The following is a 20,776-nucleotide window of genomic DNA, read 5'->3' on the forward strand; positions in this document are numbered from 1 at the left end:
TATTCTTAATTTTTTTTTTTATATTGACTTATAAAACTAAGGGCTCTTTCCTAATTTTGGTAGGTTTGAAAAAAAATCACAGGCCTCTAATTAATTTTGCACCCTGGGCCAAAAATAGCCAGTCCACCCCTGCTTAGATGATCTGAAAATGTTAGTAATCACTAATGATCTACCAATATAAATAATTTGTAAAAATGATTGAAGTATAACAGATACTACCTACATCTAAAATTACATATTAAAGTTTATATTTTTGTTAAACCATATTTCATGATTTTTATCCTTAGTATGAATATTTTAATAGCTCAGAAACTACCTATTAGAATTTTGATTTAGATACTGAAAATGATGGTCCGTATACCTATCCGGTGAATTTACCTGTTTATAAAAAGATTTTATATACGTTCGATCGCATCGACTTCCTCCATCGTGCATTCGTGCATATTAATAATAATTATATTGATCATTATTAACATGTATATGTTTTAAATTTTTTTCAGAGTTTAGAGTTTTGATGACCACTGTAATCATCGTCACTTTCAATAAGCAGTTGATAGATCTCGGATACAAAAAAAAACATTAAGATTTAACGTCTGAAGGGTTTTTTTTTATTGTTAATAATATGATTTATATTGTAAAATATTTTGTGTGTATTAAACATTCAAATGCAAGTTACAGTTATTATGTTTTTTTAATTACAATAATTTATTATTAACAGACGGTTCATCGTACATTTTTTTTCATTATTTGGTCAGCACTCACAGACGAAGCGAATGACCTGTAGATAGCTTATTGTTAACCTTTGTATGTTATACGAGTACACTACTCACACAATCACTAACTCCAAAGTCTATCCGGATACTTGTTCAATTTGTACCTATATAATGTATATTATTATAATATTGTAATAAAAAATGCGCACAGTCTTCTCCCGAGTCTCAACAGAGTAAGAATAACGACAATAATTCTCCAGCCCACACAAACGCAATCAACGTGCGAAATGAGTTCGTCGACATTCTACATAACGTTGCTGTTTGGTATTGCGATGCTGATTTCATGTGGCTACGTAAGTATTAATTATTATTATCAGTCATTAAGCGACGAGTGCGAAAAAATACTTTCACGATACTCCCGTTCTTTCGTTATTTCTGCCTGTGTACACGATAAGTAGGTAGTCGAGATGATGCTTCGATTTTCAACTTCAGTATCTTATTGGATAGGAAAGTGAATCTAGTTGGTGCATTGGGGAGGTAAAAATCCCATATTCTCATTATTTTACTTTTATTATTGATTTGAATTTTTGGTGTAACTCTAAATCGAAATTGTAGAATGTAGATACATGACATTTTCACTGGTTGTATATATTTGTATTTTCTATACTTACACAATAAGGTTTTCAAAATATTTTGATGTGTTATTGACTGTTTACGGACATTTTCAATTTCCAATTGTTTTAGTTTTTTTTCTACGAATGTCAATAAAATTGCATTTGTTGGATAAAAAACCATGAAAATATAATACAAGTCTCTTAATATATTGTTGCAATGACATTTGACCAATATTAAAAATTCATTATCACAATTTATTTTTAAGCATTTACATATACAGTTCGTACAAAGGCCTAAAAATTACGAAAATGTGCAAATTATTTTGAGTTAAAAATTCTTAAAAAGTTTTTTTTTAAATCAAAGTTTTTAAAATGTAATACAAGATTCCTTATGAGGTTATCTACCTCAATCAAAAAAAAAAAAAATGTCTAAGAAAGTTAAATTCAATTTTTAAAAGCGTTTGAAGTTCAAATTTATACAACGTAGATATTCACTCGATTTCTCATGTTGAGATTTTCTTATTTTGTTGTAGTTAAAAAACGAATAATTTTATTGTAGAAACTTAAGATTTATATCATATGTTTATTTTATCAAATCTTATATTTGATAAAGATTTCAAAATATTCTGACTTGTTTTGAGCTGTTTACGGACATGTTCAAATTTCAATTTTTTTTTCTATAAATATCAATACAATTTTATTTGGTGGGCTCACTGACATACCATCAACGCTCAGAATCGTTCGTATACAATTATATTATTGAATTAAAATTTAATACCAGCCATTATACAAACAGTGACCCACTTGTAACCTTCTGTACATCAGAGCGACATCCACTTACTCACCCCTTTAATAATAAATTAAGAAATATCTAATATTTTCGTTATTGTTATTATTATTATTAATATTAATATGTGTTTGTTTGTGTATACAGGGGATATTTACGACGGAACAAATCGATTATTACGGAAAAGCGTGCAACGCCAGCGAAGGTAAAAAACATTTTGTCGTCGACATTATTATAATATTCGGTCGCGTATTCGAACGCATTTCCTGCGGTTATTTGGTTTTTTCGATGTTACAATAATTATTTTTTTTGGTTATATTAATTATTAATATAATCAAAAAAAATAAATCATACACAAAACTGAAAAAAAACTCGAAAATCGGATTCATTTATCGTTTACGACGCACTACAATATTATTATCGTTATTATAATATAAAATATTTTTATAGGTATTTTGTGGGTAAGTACCTAGCGCTTTTATGACATTATAATATTACATCGATGCCTCATTGCCTTGGGTTGAAGTTACAACATCGGCCAAATGTCCGGATAATTAACTAACGCCATGACAATATTTTCTTATGATTCTAATGATACGCGCGCGTTGGTATAATACCGGACGTTAACCATGACGTATATTTATTCATAGTTATTGATCATCATCGCAAATCACCATTTATCATCGTGGTTGAGCGTGCCTATATACAGAGTGATTATTTCGACATCAAATATTCGTTATATTGTTCTCAGTGTACGTTTTTGATCACCTTTTTTTTACATAGTGTTGGGTAAATTGTGGGTGGGTAAATATGCCTCCAATTAGAGCTACTCCTATTATGTTTTATATATTATAATACCTATATAATATGAATACGACAGTAAAAATATTATCATGTCACTTATTTGAGAAAAATATAGTATAAAACATTATTTGTTTAGTTTTTATTGATTGAAATTTTATCGATACCTATGCTATATTAAAACTAAAAATATAATATAATATTAAAAGTATAATATTCAAATAGGAATCTGCAAAATTGGTTTGCAGATACAAAATCCAGGTCTCATGAAGCAGATTTGTGCCGTACTTAGAACAATATAATCTAAATTATAAATATCAGCGTTTCAATTATCAACATATTATATAATATGACAATTATTGATTGCAAGTTTAAGTAGTTTTAAATTTTAAATTTTAAAGTGCATATAAAGTCATGTTTATATAAATGTAAAAATATCATAAAGACCTTAAGTGCGGCTCTGGATAATATTTTTACCTCTAAATTTGTAAGAAATCAATTCACTCTAATATTATAAATACCTAATAATAATAAAATAGATTCTACGGAATGTGAAATTGTCCATGTTCTGCGTACTAAGGTGAAGGTCAAACACACGAGTACGACGTCCTCTAAAGACTTTACACAACGCTATCAAGCTTATTAGCTATTGTCTACATTTGAAAAATATGTTTTACATTTTCATCAACATTTTTGTATTGTATTTCATTAATTTGTGTATACAATAAGTAATAATAATAACGGTATTAGATTCTGAGCGGAGCGAGGGAGCTATTGTTTTTACAATGGTGTTTATTTATTTTTTTTTATTTTTCTTTTTATATCCTGTATACAAAATTTCTTCCAGAAGGAGTGTTTCGATTTCAACATATAGTACCTTATCTGGATCAAGATGGTACTTTAGAGAGGTCATTTTTCGATTTTTTTAATAGTTATTTAATGTCACGGGAAAAACCACCGGAAAATTACAAAAAAACACTAAAAATGGGATTTTAATTTGTAACGCTTTGTTTATCACCATAGAAACGAATAAAAAATTATCATATTTTAATATTAATTCAACTTACGTGATAAAATAAATAATAATAAAATATAAAATATCCAGACTAACAAACCGTCTCAGCTCAGAATCGTTTTTCTTATACGATGATATTATATCATTGAATTCAAATCTAATACAACCATTATACAATGACCCACTTGTAATCTACTGTACAGCAGAGTGACATCCACTTACCTGCTTTATTTAATTAATGTTGCTTCATAATAGTGTACTTACTGTATAATGACTTTTATATTGGTTATAATATTTAATATTTATAGACATATTTTCTCATATTGTTTGTCACACAGATTTTTATACTGGGCGATTAATTGGTAATTATTACACTTAATTGAATTCTGCTCATTTAAATTAGCATTGATTTTTTCACTATAACTTAAATTTTTGTAACGTTTTTTATAACATGATAATAATATAGTAGTATCGACATCAATAATATCACTAAATATCATCAGCATTGGGCCTGAATAAGTTAACCACGACGGATTTTATTAAATATCCACATTAACAATGTATTATATTATATTTAGGTACACCATTTTAATTACTGCATACAATGATTGTTTTTTTCTACAAGATCAAATTATAAACAACGATGCGCAATTTCTTTTTTTTGTCTCTTTTACAGAAGCATAATAATATAATAATACTGAAAAATATTTAGGTAGGTACCAAAAAAATCAATAGGTCATTTGGTTATTAAACATTATGCACCTACAAGGGGATTTAATGATAATCACAAGTGGTCCATGATTTATTAAATCGTATTATGTCAAACCTATCTCAAAAAAATTATCGTTATCATTATTTTTTGTTCTATGATAGGTAATATAATTTTTTTTAAATAACTTTTGAGTTGGTGTGGGGGGGGGGATTTGTAGAAAATAACATAACTTATTAAAAAAAAAATAGGTGTTTTGGGGCATTTATAATGACTAAAAAAAAACCATTTATAAATAATTTTAAGTTAGACTCTCAATATCTTCAAACTCAGAGGCCTAGTTACACATTTGTTTATGCAGTTATATTTAGGTACAAAATGGTTATGCGGACATTGATGTTTATTGAATAAACAATAGGTAATTGGTTTTATTTGTATAGTTGAAAAACTCTATTTACTTATTTCATTAGTCAATTACATTCCATTTCATTTTTTAAAAACGACATAACCCATAATGGTCGTCTGTTCGTAGTCAGTAGTTCATACTTCATAACACAATGAAACTATGCAAGTATGTTCATAAAGTTGAGGTAAACGCGTTTAAGCGTGTTGTCGAGTGGATTGGCTTATCAGGTATGCGTCACTTACCCTTTACATGTTGTCGGGGGTCCATGTTGTACAATAACGGTATGAGATTATTTAAAATTACATAAAATATAATATTACTAATAGTGTTTGAAGTAATTTAGTATACGTATTATTATACCTACTAATACCTTTTATTTACATATAATATAATTAGCCAATAAAATAGGAGAACAAAAATGTTTTAACTTATAAAAGAAGAGAGCACTGCTTTTTCAAAAATCTCCGTTTTCCGTATAGGCTACCATATAAATTACTTACCTAACTATGCGGTTTGTTTAGTATATTTCCCAATCCTACCAATAGGCTATAGTTTAACGTTAGAAAACGATATATTTAATGCTTACATAATACCTATGACATTTAATAATGCTATCATATTGTCATAACGGTAACAGTCAATTTATACTACTTAATCATAATATTAGCTGTCATATACGATTGAAACTATTGAGTTTTACTATTATCATGTGGACCTACCTGGCTTTTGAGTAAAGTTGTTCTACCTATATCAAATATTTAGTATTATTATTGCCGTTATGTATGTTTTGAATATTATAATATTTTTTAATAATTAAATATCAAAAAAAATACAATTTTTGTATGAACGTAAAAATAGGGGCGACATTCCATAATTTACTATTGCCTCTTTTCATAATGTTCAGGAATCACGATTTTCTATTGTATACTGTTGTTAAACAGTAGAAAAAAGGTAAAATATGTTAAAAATTCGGAAAATATACTTATTATACTTCTCAAGTCAAAATTACCTTAAAATTATTATTTTACTATTTTAATTGATAATTTTAAATGTTGGTTGCGCTAAAGTGTACTATTTCCATCTAATAGTACACTTTGACTTACATAAGAATTTAGAGAATAGTGAACCAAGTTTTTCCAAAATGTACTTATTCCATAATTTCCTACAGATGTTGAATAGAATTTATGAAATAAAACTCAATGGTCAAAATTAAGTAGCCTTTTTTGAATAAAGTGTGATGGATGAAAACAGTTAAGTTGTTAAGTTTGTCTTCAAACATATTATTGCCAATACAAATATTTTACAGTTTTTGGATAGCATGGCACCGAATAACTAATAAATAATAACCTTAATAATAAAACAAACTTTTTTTTTTTTGCAATATTCCTTGTGAATCAGAATCTATGAATTCATTAATAAAGGTAAAAGGAGAAATTACTAAAATAAAACGAATAAAATAATTTAACAATATTAGATATTATCTTTATCTGTTTAAAATAAAATAAAATCAATACATTAAAAATGTTAAAAATAAAAAACAATTTAGCCTCATTAATAATAGTAATGTAGTATAAAGTATAACAAATAAAATAAAATTAATAAACAATATCAAATAGGTATTACCCTATACCTTAAAAAAAAAAATAAATAAATTTTGCCTCATTTATAATAATAAAATAGTAAATAAAATAATACATTTATTAAAATTATTAACAACTAGATATTACCTATACCTATTTAAAATGTTGATTAATGTTTTTTTAAATGATACAATGATTAGTCAGTCTTGATCTTCATCATATTATTCTTTTAAAATATCTTCAACTTTTGATTCACAACTTTCTTTAAATATATCAGAATAAAATGTTTTTGCATCATTTTTGTTTCAATACCTTTACATGATTTTTCTTAGGTAATTCTATAAGACGTTGAGTCAATGTAGACAGATCTGAGTTTTTTTTTATCACTTCTATCTTGAATGGCAATCCACTATAGGTTGTTGATATTCCAACAGTTTTGCCACCTTTAATATATGTAAAAATCTTTCGTTGTGTTGATTTAAAATCAGTTTTACATTTTACCAATTTCTTTACTCCTGTTTTATAATCATAAAATAAAAAGTCCTTGTTGTATACTTTAATAGAACACAATTTCTCAAATATCTCATGATATTGTTTAGGGGATACAATAGAATGGTTAGTTAACATAGAATGGTATTTTACTTAAAAAAAAATTATATGATGTATTTTACTAAGATTACTAATTTATTTACATTAGGTATACATAATAAACTAACCAAACATAATATAAGTTTATTATTCTGTAAAAATTAACATCATCAACTGTAGGAAAAATAATAATATAAAACAATAATAAGAAAAATTCAATGCATTATATTATTATGATTTGATAAAATCATTTAATTAAGTAATATAAAATAAGTGCTAATTAAAGCAGAGGGATATTTTAACAGTACCTAGTTATATTATGTTCAATACAGTCTATACAAAACTAAAATGTACCTTATATAATAGCTACCTTGTAATCAGTGGCGTACCCAGGGGGGGGCTTAGAGGGCTTCAGCCCCCCCCATTGGCCGTGTTATGGAATACATTTTATATTATAAAATACAAAGTACCAACCATTATATTCCTAAAAACAGTGTTGAATACAACGTTGAACGTACTATTATCTTAAGTAACAACGACCTATTATAAGCAATAATCGTATAACATATTTTTTATAATAAATCAGTCCCTACTTCCTACTAATTAAATATATCACTAATATATTATGTATGTGTTATAAAAAGTATATAATAATGAAATATTACAATTAACTGCTATAAGACTTTATTGAAAATTGTTTGTTAAGATGATGTTAAATTTTGATTTACTTTGTTTAGCCCCCCCCATTCGAAAATCCTGGGTACGCCACTGCTTGTAATATGGTATTAAAAACATAAGTGCATACCCATTAATGGCATTCATTTAAAATTAAATGATTATACATTTAAATTCAGTAGTTATGGATACCTAATACTTAGTATAAATATATATAATTTAATTTTAATGTGAGATTACTTATAACTAAATATAATAGGTGCATACCTACTAATTCATGGTTTAATATGAGTGTAAGTTTTTATGCTAGTCAGATATATTATGACACAATAAAAAAATAAAATTCTTCATTGAAAATGAATATCAATATAATTATAATATAATATAATAGAACATATTTTAAAGTATTATGTATATATTACCCACCCTATTTATCAGTAACCTGTTAAAAAGTAGGTAATATATTTAAAAAAAAATTGAATTCATACACTTTAACAAAAATGCCATGCTTATTATAATAAGTTATGAATACAAAACTGTATTTACTTATATTTAACTAATTAGTTTTTTGAAGACATAGTATTTATATTATAATTTTATTATAGAATATTAATTATTAATTATTATACTAGGTACACATTTGATTGTATCTATCTCCTGTAGCCTTCGATGAATATTCTTATCATTATTTGATACATTATTTTCAACAGCAATATCTGGTGGATGGGGTATTGTTGAGGTATTACTGTCTTCAGTAGTATCCTGTTATAACATTTTAAATTTCAATAAAATATAATTCATACACACAAAATGTCATGTTAATATTATAATAATGAGTTATGAATACAAAACTGCATACTGTTTATACCTAATACACTAAATGTAATAGTTTTAAAAGACTTTATAAGTTATAGCTATAGTAGTTTTAAGTATAAACATATTATTATTGTTAATGCATAAATTTAGGTACATATTAACTAATACAAATTATGAATAATAAATATCTTACCATTACTCTTGCATTTTTCATTAAATTTCTTATGCGGCCTTTCGAAGTCATCTTTACGTTTAAGAAGACGTGTTTATAAGGCAATGGCATGTAAAAATAATTGTTTTAAGCCTCAAAAGCAAAATAAAATTTAAACTATTATCTATGATCTACCACGTATTCAATAATGATAACAGCCAAGTTTTGGAGCGAATTTGATGGTACAATGATGAAGTTATAAAAGTTCTATTATGTTTTACCTTTTTAGGTTATTATAATCACTATATGAAAATGTAAAATCCGCACAGCTATAGTGATAACATGAATTTAGAATAAATATAAACTCAAAATTTAAATAAGGAATAACTTTTTCATTTGTAACAAATGGCAATAGTGCATCTTGAATATAACCGATGTACTAAATTTCCTTTTTATCATGGGCAATAGTACGTTATGACGTAGTCTGGATATAGTAATATAGTACATTTTGAAAAAAATCATGGAAATAGTTCTTTTTGAAATATTTCTATGGTCTGATTTTTAAATTACCATGGGCAATAGTACATTTTGGCCAAATTGATAGATTCAGTACACATAGTACATTCTGATAAATTCTCGCCATCGGCAGTAGTGCATTTTGACGCAATCTTAGTATATTTAATCAATTTATTGATAGGAAATAGTACGTTTAGGCATAATTTGATGGTTTTAAGCGATTCCCCGCCATTTAAACTGTATGTTTTGATGTATAACTCATATATTCAATTTTTGGCAATAGTACACTTTGGAATGTCGCCCCTTAATATGATAATATAATATTACATGTCTAAGCTTTATCTATTATTTTATAAAATGTATTTAAAAAAAAACTCAACCTACTTTGCGTGTTATATTGTCACAGGTGCGAATATTAATAATAATACTATTAATACTTATCAAATAAAATTAATATTATGATACAACAAAAAGACTTATGAGTATACCAAGTTTCGTAGAACAATGTCGATATTGTATAATTATCAGGGTTTGGATTTTATAGCATTTTCATATTTCTTATGAGATGCTTAAAATATAGCAGAGTAAGCTAAACATGTGTTTCATGATACAGAGAACTCAAATAAAAAATTTTATCTTACTTGTTTTTGCATATTTTTCGATTTTTTTAGTTTTTAGTGCTTTTTTGGACTTTTTGAGACATTTTTGCATTTTTACCTATTTTCGAATCAAAATCGGTCATATTTTATGAAATTATATTTTAGTAAACGTGTTTTTAGATTTTTGTCAATCGAATTATTATGATAATTTCGTATTAGGTATTTGGTTCTAATTTTTATCTGCTGATTTTGTTTAGTTTTTTTTTTGTGGATTTCTACTGTGTTTATTAATAGCCGATTATCAACGAATGAGCGTTGAATTCGTTGTAGAGTCGATTCATTTGGATTCTGATCAGAGTGAATAAATTATTTCAAATCTTAAGTAACTACCTATAATAATTTGTAAGTGATTAAAAAATTATTAATTAATAAAATTGCTTTTTTTTTACATATTTTGTTGTTTTTATTGCATATTTTTGGCGTATATTTAAGGTAATATTATAGCGTATATTTATGCAATTTTAAATGCTATAAAATCCCAACCCTGATAATTATATTTTATTTTAGCTATTATGCGTTCGGCGTAAAATATTATTCGTCGTACCTAATATTATTGTTGGAATTTCATAAAAATAAAATTGTACTACGTATCAGATACCTATTTTATCAGAAAACTAATCTATAATCATGTTTTCTTATTATTTATTAGATGACCTCATCGTACTCAAATCCTACAAGGTACCATCTACAGAAACTGGAAAGGTAATGATTGTGAATATTCATCCACCGTGAATTCACTAGGTACTTTAGATAATAGGCCTGAGAGATGGCAAATTAATATTACGTTGGTAAAAATGATTGATTTACGTATGGATTCCAACATTTTATGAAATGTGTTCCGAGGTCAATTTATTACAATAAAACATAAATTAATTTCACGAAATAAAAGTGCTGGCCAAATAATATTATGCTCCAAACAGAACGAATACTATTATACGGTGATTATTAATTAAATATAGTTAGTAGCTATTCATTTTAATTTGTATTGTAAATTTCGGTTTTAGTCCATCAGAATAGAAAATCAAGTTTAAATTCCTATCCATTTCTAACTCAATCTACTTTTGAATGAGAAACAATATTAGGTACACATATTTTTTTTACAATAATTACTATTTTTAACTTAATGTATACATAGTTTTATTATATGATTATAAATATAAAATGTAGGTATATCATATTATATTGTTAATATATTATACATTTATTTTAACAGTATCGGTTAAACCTAAAATTGTAATAATACTATACAAAGAGTTCACCAAGCATGTCCACCTCTATGTTTATCTTTAATTTTTCGGAAAAATTATCAGCTAAATAATTTACAGTAGAAAAGTTTCTCATTTTAAAAACAAAAGCATGTAAGAGGACACTCCTTAAGTAGTACTTTTAGTACTAGTTTGAAAATATGGTCTTTAAGTATATTTAAAAATTCAAAAAGTCAAATTTTGAGTAACTGCACAATTAAAGAATAAAAGGGGGGGGGGGGGTTAGTATCTTTGGTGAATCTTCTGTTTATAAAAATAAATCATTTCCCACAATTGCCACAATGGTGATAGTTATCTTTAATAAAAAATAAAAATAAAAGTAAAACGTAGAAAAAACATAATAATATAGTAACCAATAACTTATAAGATATATATTTTATATTATACTATGTGTCAATGTTTTGATTATTGATCCTGTGTAAAATCCGAAAAATCAAAACATAGGTTCCAATCTCGATTTCTGGTCTTAAAAAAAGTGTTTCGGTTCTATAACACTGGGTTTCCTACCCCCACGCATGAATGTGTGACAAAACATATAAAAAATTAAAAACAACTAAGTACTTTAAATTTGATTTTTTTTTTTTTTTGTTTTATTTTTTTCAGTGTCTGATGAAATGCATGATCACCAAACTAGGACTGGTAATAATTTATACTTTTAGTCATTCTCTAAAACGTTTACTTTGTCACTTGTTAAAAACTAAATTGTATTTCGTTATAATATACCATATTGTTTCAGTTGAACGACGATGGTTCGTACAACAAAACTGGCATGGAAGCGGGGTTAAAGAAATACTGGTCGGAATGGGCTACGGAGAAGATCGAGACTATAAACGAAAAGTGTTATGAAGAAGGTAATACTGCCACCCTTCTATATCACGTGGCGATTTAGTAATAATATATTAGTTGGTGGTGGATGGAAAAGTGTGTGAACGAAATTATATAGGTATATGTTAGTGTGTTTTATCGATGATGTATCGAACATAAATAACAATTCCTAATCTACCTAATAAGCCCGACCAAAAGTCAAGAAAATCATTTAAACAATCACAAAAGCTATTCTTCTATTTCTTTTTCCAGCAAACATCATAAAAACTAATGAAAAAACCTCACACTAAATTCGCAATAAAATGTTCTCGTTAAAACATTCTTTAAAACGTATTGTTTTTCCCTAAACTAAACCATTACAGCTAGTGTACAATAAAAAAGAATAGTTAGGACGCACTTTTAATTCGTTGAGTTATTATTTAATATATTTTAAAGTTGCACAATCATTAGGTATGTATAACGAGTGATTATTTAAAAAAAAAACAAATCAGCTTATTTTTAGAGAGTTAAGTTAATTTTTTTCTTCTTATTAAATTTATTTTTAATAGTTCTAATACCTATATTGTTTGCAAATTAATAATGTTCTTAACATTGAGTTAACTTTCACTAACTCAAGTTCATTTTTCGAAAAAATGTCAAACGGGCACATACTTTGTTCGTCACCACTAATATCGTTCTAATAACGCTAATAAAAAAATCGTAAAGCTATTAAAGTTTATCTGTCTGTGACATTTTAGTAGATGTGTCACTTATAATTATATATTAATATTATATTGATTACAGCTTTACTTGTGTCAGCGGAGATTATAGCGACGTGCAATTACTCATACACTGTGATGGCATGTTTGAACAAGAAGTTGGATCTCGACAAGTTAACTTGAAACTCGTAAGCGTCAAATGAATTGTCCACTATTGTATATTTATATTGTATATGTAGTTTCACAAAAGGCTAAAATTAATATCATACCATGCACTTATAGTAATAGTAGGCAATATACTATTTCAGACTTTCTAATAGGAAATTTCCAAAATTGTTTGAATTTTTATAATTTTTATACGAAACCTAATCGACATGACCATTTTTGATACAGAATTATTCTTGAAAATGTCTTAAGTATTAACATTACTAGTTCTGGATTGCAGAAACAATAGTGAGCTAATATAATGGTCCCTCAAAGAAGATTTAGTGACCCGAGATTGGTCCACTACTTTTTTGGTGAACCATTACATTTATTAAATTGTTTATGCAACATTGTTTATTATCAAACTTGTTAAAAAGTTAAAGTTAAGTTTAAAAGTTCATTTTTTTTTAACTTTTTAACTTAACTAGTTAGTTTTTTTTGTTTTTAACTTATTAACTTATTCAGTTAAATTTTGTATTGTCTTAACTCAACTTTTTAAAGTTAATTATCATTACTGTACAGTTAAGTTAATTAATTTTTTTTTTTTATCACGCGTGGAACCAAGAGACAAAACTTTCATTCGATTTTGGTAATTTATTTTTCGAATAAAATATAATATCATCAATTCATAATAATTAAATTATATTATAATCTATATTCTATAGGTACTACAGTAAATAGTAATAATTAGTATACTATCCATTGTATGGACTGGCTATTTTCACGAATTATATTATTTAATGATCTACTCGGTATTGAATAATCCGATTTTTGTTTTATCTAACTCTCCAATTCCTAAAAACAGGTTTAAAACTAAATATCATTTGTTATGCAATTGATGAATTATGAATATTATAAATTTAAAAAAAAATTAACTTTTTTATAACTGAATTAAGTTAATTTTATTTTCCATCTTAACTTTTAATTAACTGGTTAAATTTTATTTTTTGTTAACTTTCAACTTAACTGAAGGTAATTTAATTGAATTAACTTAACTTTCCACAGTTAATTATTTTCATTAACTTTCCCACCATTCTTTATTATTGTTATTTTCAAACTGTTTTTTTTTCTGTTTCCAGTTGATCATGTTGAAGATTGGACTGAGTGAACCGAAAAGATAGTCAAACGTAGAAAAATATTATTTTTTATTTTAAAATCAATTTATTTCAACTCTTATGGTAATTTTAATATCCAAACACTTAAATTTATACAATAAAGTATATTATTTGATATAACAAACATTTTATACAAAATATATTATAACACATAATATTATATAAAATTAGTTTTTGGTTGTCACGCTTTAGGATTTAAATGTTATTTTCCGGATTTCTTGATCCGACTACGATCACCTTGACCCGTTTATGTATCGAATTAAAATATAAAAAGCATCGGAATAAAAATGATTATTATATTAAGTTTTTAATAAAATACTATAATTCAATTGGTTGATGATGACGTGGCGTTTTATTTTGTCATTAAAACAATAATTGTTCTCGGAAACAATATAATATACATATTTATAATGCCGATATCCGCTTTGAAGTGGAAATACTGTAGATTTTAATTGTTATTATTCTATTTTTCACCTTTTCCTATTTATTATAACTATTTTATTTTCATTTATTATCTAACTATATAAATGTGAAATGAAAATATCTGTGGAGGCTAAACTCTGGAACTACTTATCAGATCTACTTGACTTTTTTTTAAACAAAAGAGTATTTTATGGAGAAGGTTATATAAGAGAAAATTTTAGGAAAATTCACCGGAAAAGTAGGAAATCTGGATGTCAAAAATACAATAGTGACGCCATCTGTCTAGAAAAAAATAAACAAAGATAATAAAATATAAGATATTAAGTAAAAACTACAAATTTTGTATAACTTTGATACTTTAGAGTTAAATCATACAGTTGCGTACAAACAGCCCGGGGTCCACGATCTACCGCAGGTAGATTGCCTACCTGATAATGTACTGCTGCGAATTCCAGGCAACAGAAAAGTTAAGATTAACTTTGAACACCATACACCGAATATTAAATAACCAACTGAATAAATGTTTGAGTTATATAGAGTTGGCACATTTAACGGGCAATGAATTCAACAAAGCTATGTGCAAAATTTTAAGTTTTTTGGGCGTTGATAAATTTGTTTTAAGGATATTTCATGGCAATGAAATCCAGCCCATAATAATGAGGTGATTTGAGTCGTCAAAACTTTGGTCCATCAATTAATTGCTATTATGAAATTTGAGTTTGTTATTTAAATAATATAACTTTAAAAACATTTGTTTTTCATGGTTTTTTTCTTTGTTCTTATACATTTTATCGAATCGTACCAAACTAGCTATATAAATAATGTTAAAAAAAATATAAATGCTTTGTTGAAATCAAACATAAAAATCCTTAACTTTCTTCGTTACTTATATAAGGTTTTAGTTTGTGTGTATGCCAATATTTGTTTCTTTTAATGAAAAAAATACCTAATATTATTACTATCATCTATCAGTATTTATCGTATACTCATTTATACGAATCTGTATAGTAATAGAAGCATGAGTGATTGCCACATTATTCGTTCGGTTATGTGACGTACATGAAAATGCTATTGTATATACATTTAATGAAACAAAACATAATATAAATATTTTTAACGCTATTCTTACAAGTTAGTAGTTACAGGTACAATATAGCCATGAAGGTTAGGTACCTACTAGACAATCGTATGTGTTTTTATGATTAGAAATAAAAAAGTTTGAAACCTGTAAAAGCAGTAATCTGATTGGCGAAACTACGGGGGTGCACAGGAAACTTTCGCAACCCCAAGTTTCAAATATACACAACCAAAATATAAAAGACTTTTTCTATTTTTTATTGATTATTTTGAGTTAAAAATTATCAAAAATATTAAAACGTTTACATCCTGTAGTATACTGTATAATGTATATTGAGAAACATAATAAATTAATAACTCATAAGTAGGATGTAGCTTTCGCCATTATGTTCTATTTTTTCCAGTTATAACATAAAATTGTGAAATAATATTTACCTTATTTAATATTTTATAGACCATTAGAACAAGTCACACAGACGGTGGTGGATATTAATAATTAGCATACAAATAATCATAATAAAATTATATTGTAAATCGAAAAAATAACTTTGAACACAGGATAACGAGATTTATTTTTATCTTTGGCAGGATGAAAGACGCCTATGAATGTGAGCGTGTATTATATATTGTTTCATTGGTTAAGGTTTGTTATATCTTATAAAACAAGTAAACTGATTACAGCTTTACTTGTGTCAAAGGAGGTAGTGGCGACGTGCAATTACTCGTACACTGTAAAGTAAACTTGTATAAGTAAACTTGAAACTCATAACCGGTACATGAATTGCGCACTATTATATGTTTATATTGTATACATAGTTTCACAAAAGGCTACAATTAATATTATACATTGCACTTATAGTAATAATATAGGGGAAACAAATTTCGGACTTTCTAAACAGAAATTTCAAAAAAGGGTTGAAGTTTAATAATTTTAATACGAAACCTAAACAACATTTCCATTTTCGATACAGAATTTTTCTTGGATAAGTCCTTAGTACTAACATCACTAGTGCCGGATTATTTAAAATTGTAAGGAATTTTTTTCGACCGCGCTAACCGAGAAAACTACTGAACAGATTTGGGCTGATCTTTTTTTAAATTAAAGAGAACATCACAGAGAAGGTTATAGGCTAATTATTTTAAAAAGGTTATTGATCACCCCCAGTAGGTGCTAAAACAGGAATTTTGAGTTTTACGATAGACATTTTTGTTTATTAATGGTTGCTATGGGTTATAGGAGTTAAGAATAATATTTATTTATTATTATTTTTTTTTAATTTTAATATTAATGGAGCGTTTCAATCTACTTCGTTTCAATCAGTCGAAGTTACGATCAGACGAGTACATCCACTTGCGTAACGCTACCGCTACTGAAGCAGACGTGGCCAACATTGGTCGTTTGACCATTCTCTCAGCCCATTCTTATTTTTATATATATAAAAATGAATGTTTGTGTGTAGATTAGACGTCTGGCTAGAATATAGTTTAATTTAAAAAGGGTAAAATTTGTTTTTTTTTTATTCATCAGATTTTAGTACGGTTGGGTTAGGATTTTGTATTAAATGATTAAATTAATCCGCCGTAGGTGGAATTAAGTAAAAACGATAAACTTGATATAACCTTGGTCTTTGATACTCTAGAGTTAAATCATACACTTACGTACAAACAGCATGGGGTCCGCGATCTACCGCAGGTAGATTGCCTACCTGCTAATATACTGCTGTGAAGCAGAATTTTTATTAATCTGGGAAACGGAAAAGTTAAGTTAAGTTTTGAATGCCATACACCGAATATTAAATAACGAATTGAACAAAGTTTGAGTCATATAGAATTGGTACATTTGACGGGCAACAAAGTGCACGGGACTAGCTATTTTTAATAAAAATATATTTATCGTTAATACCGCTAGAAACATTTCAATACGTATTCATGAACCGTTTTGTATATTTCCTTGCTGATAACATTAAACGATAACATTTGAATTAAAATTATACATATCATCGTCCGAAGGCCAAATAAACAACCAATCACGAGCGAAGCTTTGACGGGTCGGCTAGTTTTAGTATAATTTGTTACATTCTGATTGACAATAATTGTCTCTAATTTAATTATTTTCACAGCAATAAAAGAACTTTTATGAAATAATGTACTTATGCATGTGTATGACTATATAAATTTACAAGATATACAATTTATAATGGATCATGGTTCAAATCTTAAAAAATAATGCATATTCTATTTTCCAATAAACGTTAATATTGGTGGATGAGTATTAATAAAAGCAAAACAAGACATTTTATCGGTAGGGAAAATCCAAGTTTAGTTATACAAATTGAACATTTAATACATTGACGATATAGTTATACTATTTTCCCTAAATTTATTCTGTTATTTTATACCATTACAATTTTAACACAATAAAATACACATAATGGAAGAAACAAAAAAAGACGTTTGGGTACGGAAACCGAGAATTACTAATAATATCGTTTAATGTAAGTATAGTACATTGTACATATCAATAATAATAATGTAATATTTAATAATATGTAATAATAATGTAATAATATGTAATATGTAATAATAAGTAATAATGTAATATTCTATTTTGTATTAATCGACTATATTTTGTATATTTATAGAAAATAACCATTATTCATTCTCGATTCATTTATACAGTAGTGCATTTCAGTGGTGTAAGCAAGATTTTTCAATTGGGGGGGGGGGGGGTCTTGAAAATAAGTTACAATTTTATTTTTATTTTGTCCGGTCTAATAACTTCGGACGTTTATTCGAGGTATTTTAAAATGTTTGTAACTTCTCAAATTTTCTGGTAGAAAAAATGCTCTGATCATAAACTTTTTGTCAACCAATTTATGATTTTGGAAGCAAATTGGATCTAGTTGGTACTTTTAGGAGGTCAAAATTGAAAATGATCAGTGTTTTTTAAAATAATTAGCGATAAAAAAAATGAAAATTAATTAAAATTGTTTGATAACCAGCTTATTGGTTATACCGTCCTCGCTTGGATTGTATCTGATAAATTAAATTTTTTTTTTCTATAAATGTTAATAAAAATTATTTATACGGTCAAAAAGCTTAAAAATGTAATACGTGAATTTTTATTATACCTAGAAATTAACGATACATAGGCGATAGGCGTCATGCTTATTTATTATAAGTATTTAAAATTCAAATTTCGTCAAAACCACAGTTAATTTGTAGTTCGAAACTTATAAAATATTAAATGTGTATAAGCTAGACTAGAAAATTTAACACAAGGTTTTTCATACAAGTAGTTCATACTTTTGCCGAAAAATTACAGATAATTTTAAGAAAATTTGTATGCAATTGGTATTTTCAAAAATGAATTCATTCTGGTAATATGTATATTATGAAATTTTCGTCTCACTTACTATAGTTGACAGTTGAAACGTGATACATTTATTTTTTTCTAAAGTAATTATAATATTGGCAATCGAGAAGGGGCTTCAGTTAGTTAGCCCCACTCCGCTGCGGACGCCACTCGTAGGAACTACGTCTACAAAATATCAAGTATTATGTATGTATATTATGGCAGTATCTAGGTATTATATATTTTAATACAATGTTAAAACAATATGATAACAATTGTAATATATATGTGTTGAACAATTCACGTAGGTACCCATTATTATAGAGTTTGGTGATAAAATATTATATTTGAAACTTCTGTTGTTAACAGTTGAAAAAGTGTAATTTATCTTGCAAATTGTAATATTATAATATTATAAAAAAGTGTTAGTATGAGTATGTGTGCCTACCTAAATATACGTTGTCATTTGATATCATATAATATACAATAATATCACGAATCACGATTTTGGCTGTCCATTGATTAATTTAATTTTGAATATATTTTTATGTATTTGATACCCACATAAAAGTTGCATATTTCCACATATAAAGTCATTCTAAGTAAATCAATAGTTATATATATAGTTTATATATAAATATATACATAGTTTATTTTTAGCATTCTAACTGAAATGTACACAATACACATATTATAAATGTATAACCCTTTTATTTGTTGGTTTATTATTATAACGTATTATAAATGTTTTTTTTTATTATCGTAGATAAAACATGTTTAGTAAGAAATTACTGAAAAAAACAAATATAATGATCAATAGTCAAATTGTGAAATCATTAGGTATGTTTGATACCTATGTAAATAAACTTATTACTTTTATTTTGAAATTGTGAATCAATTTAACTGCTTATACAAATCTATGAACGTGACTTTTTTAAAATTAATTCAATGGCCACAAATGTCCTCACTGTAAACCATACATATATTAATTATATAAATATATGTATGGTGACACAGCCCACTAACGTTTAAAATATAAAATTAAATAGGTACTCAAATAATAATTTATTATGAAAATATTATGGTTATTCTAAGTTTAATTTAAATTCAATAAAATGTATGATAAAAATAATTTAGCTTAAACTAAATAAATTGGAAGCATTTGAAAACACACGATTTTTCTCTCTTACACAGCAATCTCTGGTTGTTCTCGACGTGGTCATATTATTTACTTTATTATATCGTTTTATTAAGGTGTCATTATAAAAATCGAATATTGTTTTATAAGTATTATTATTATTATTATATGTGTACCAACAAGAATATTTATATTATTTTGTAGGTTTTTTCAACTATATCGCTTTGGTGCACATCTGGCTCAATGATGTGATATCGCAAAATAATGTAAAACGATTTTAGGCACGGTATCCCGAACCACTAGTTACCGAAAAACAGTAAATCAGAATAGACATATTATTGTCGTGCCGCGAAATCAGGTGCAAATCGCCAAATATTAACTCACATATTATAGGAATGCATATAATATATATTTTACATACCTCCAAGTTAATTATTATATTCGGTAACAGGCGTGAATCGCCACGTTAGTTATTATATTTTGTATACGACGTGAGTGGCCGAGTTATTTTGTGTTATAATATGTTATGTACACAGGCACGAATCGCCACACTTAAAATTATACTATATTTTGTATTTTATTGTGTATTATTATTATTATTAAGGTTAAGCGCACCGATCAAATTGTGAGAAAAAAACACTTTATT

General features: G+C 26.5%; 1 protein-coding gene across 2 annotated transcripts; it reads left to right on the forward strand.

The window, feature by feature from the left end:
• Positions 1 to 893: 893 nt before the first annotated feature.
• Positions 894 to 14,261, forward strand: Obp11 (odorant-binding protein 11). 2 transcript variants are annotated; one of them, XM_008180237.3, is made up of 7 exons: positions 894 to 1,066; positions 2,262 to 2,319; positions 10,680 to 10,732; positions 11,899 to 11,934; positions 12,032 to 12,146; positions 12,904 to 13,006; positions 14,102 to 14,261. In XM_008180237.3, the coding sequence occupies exons 1-6, from the start codon at positions 1,001 to 1,003 to the stop codon at positions 12,999 to 13,001; spliced, it is 426 nt and encodes a 141-aa protein (XP_008178459.1). In that variant the 5' UTR covers positions 894 to 1,000; the 3' UTR covers positions 13,002 to 13,006; positions 14,102 to 14,261. The 2 variants fall into 2 exon arrangements, with proteins under 2 accessions (XP_008178459.1, NP_001155983.1); NM_001162511.1 differs by having other exon boundaries at positions 934 to 1,066; positions 12,032 to 12,183.
• Positions 14,262 to 20,776: the final 6,515 nt, after the last annotated feature.

This window comes from Acyrthosiphon pisum, chromosome X, assembly GCF_005508785.2.
Source record: "Acyrthosiphon pisum isolate AL4f chromosome X, pea_aphid_22Mar2018_4r6ur, whole genome shotgun sequence".
Lineage (NCBI taxonomy): Eukaryota > Metazoa > Arthropoda > Insecta > Hemiptera > Aphididae > Acyrthosiphon > Acyrthosiphon pisum.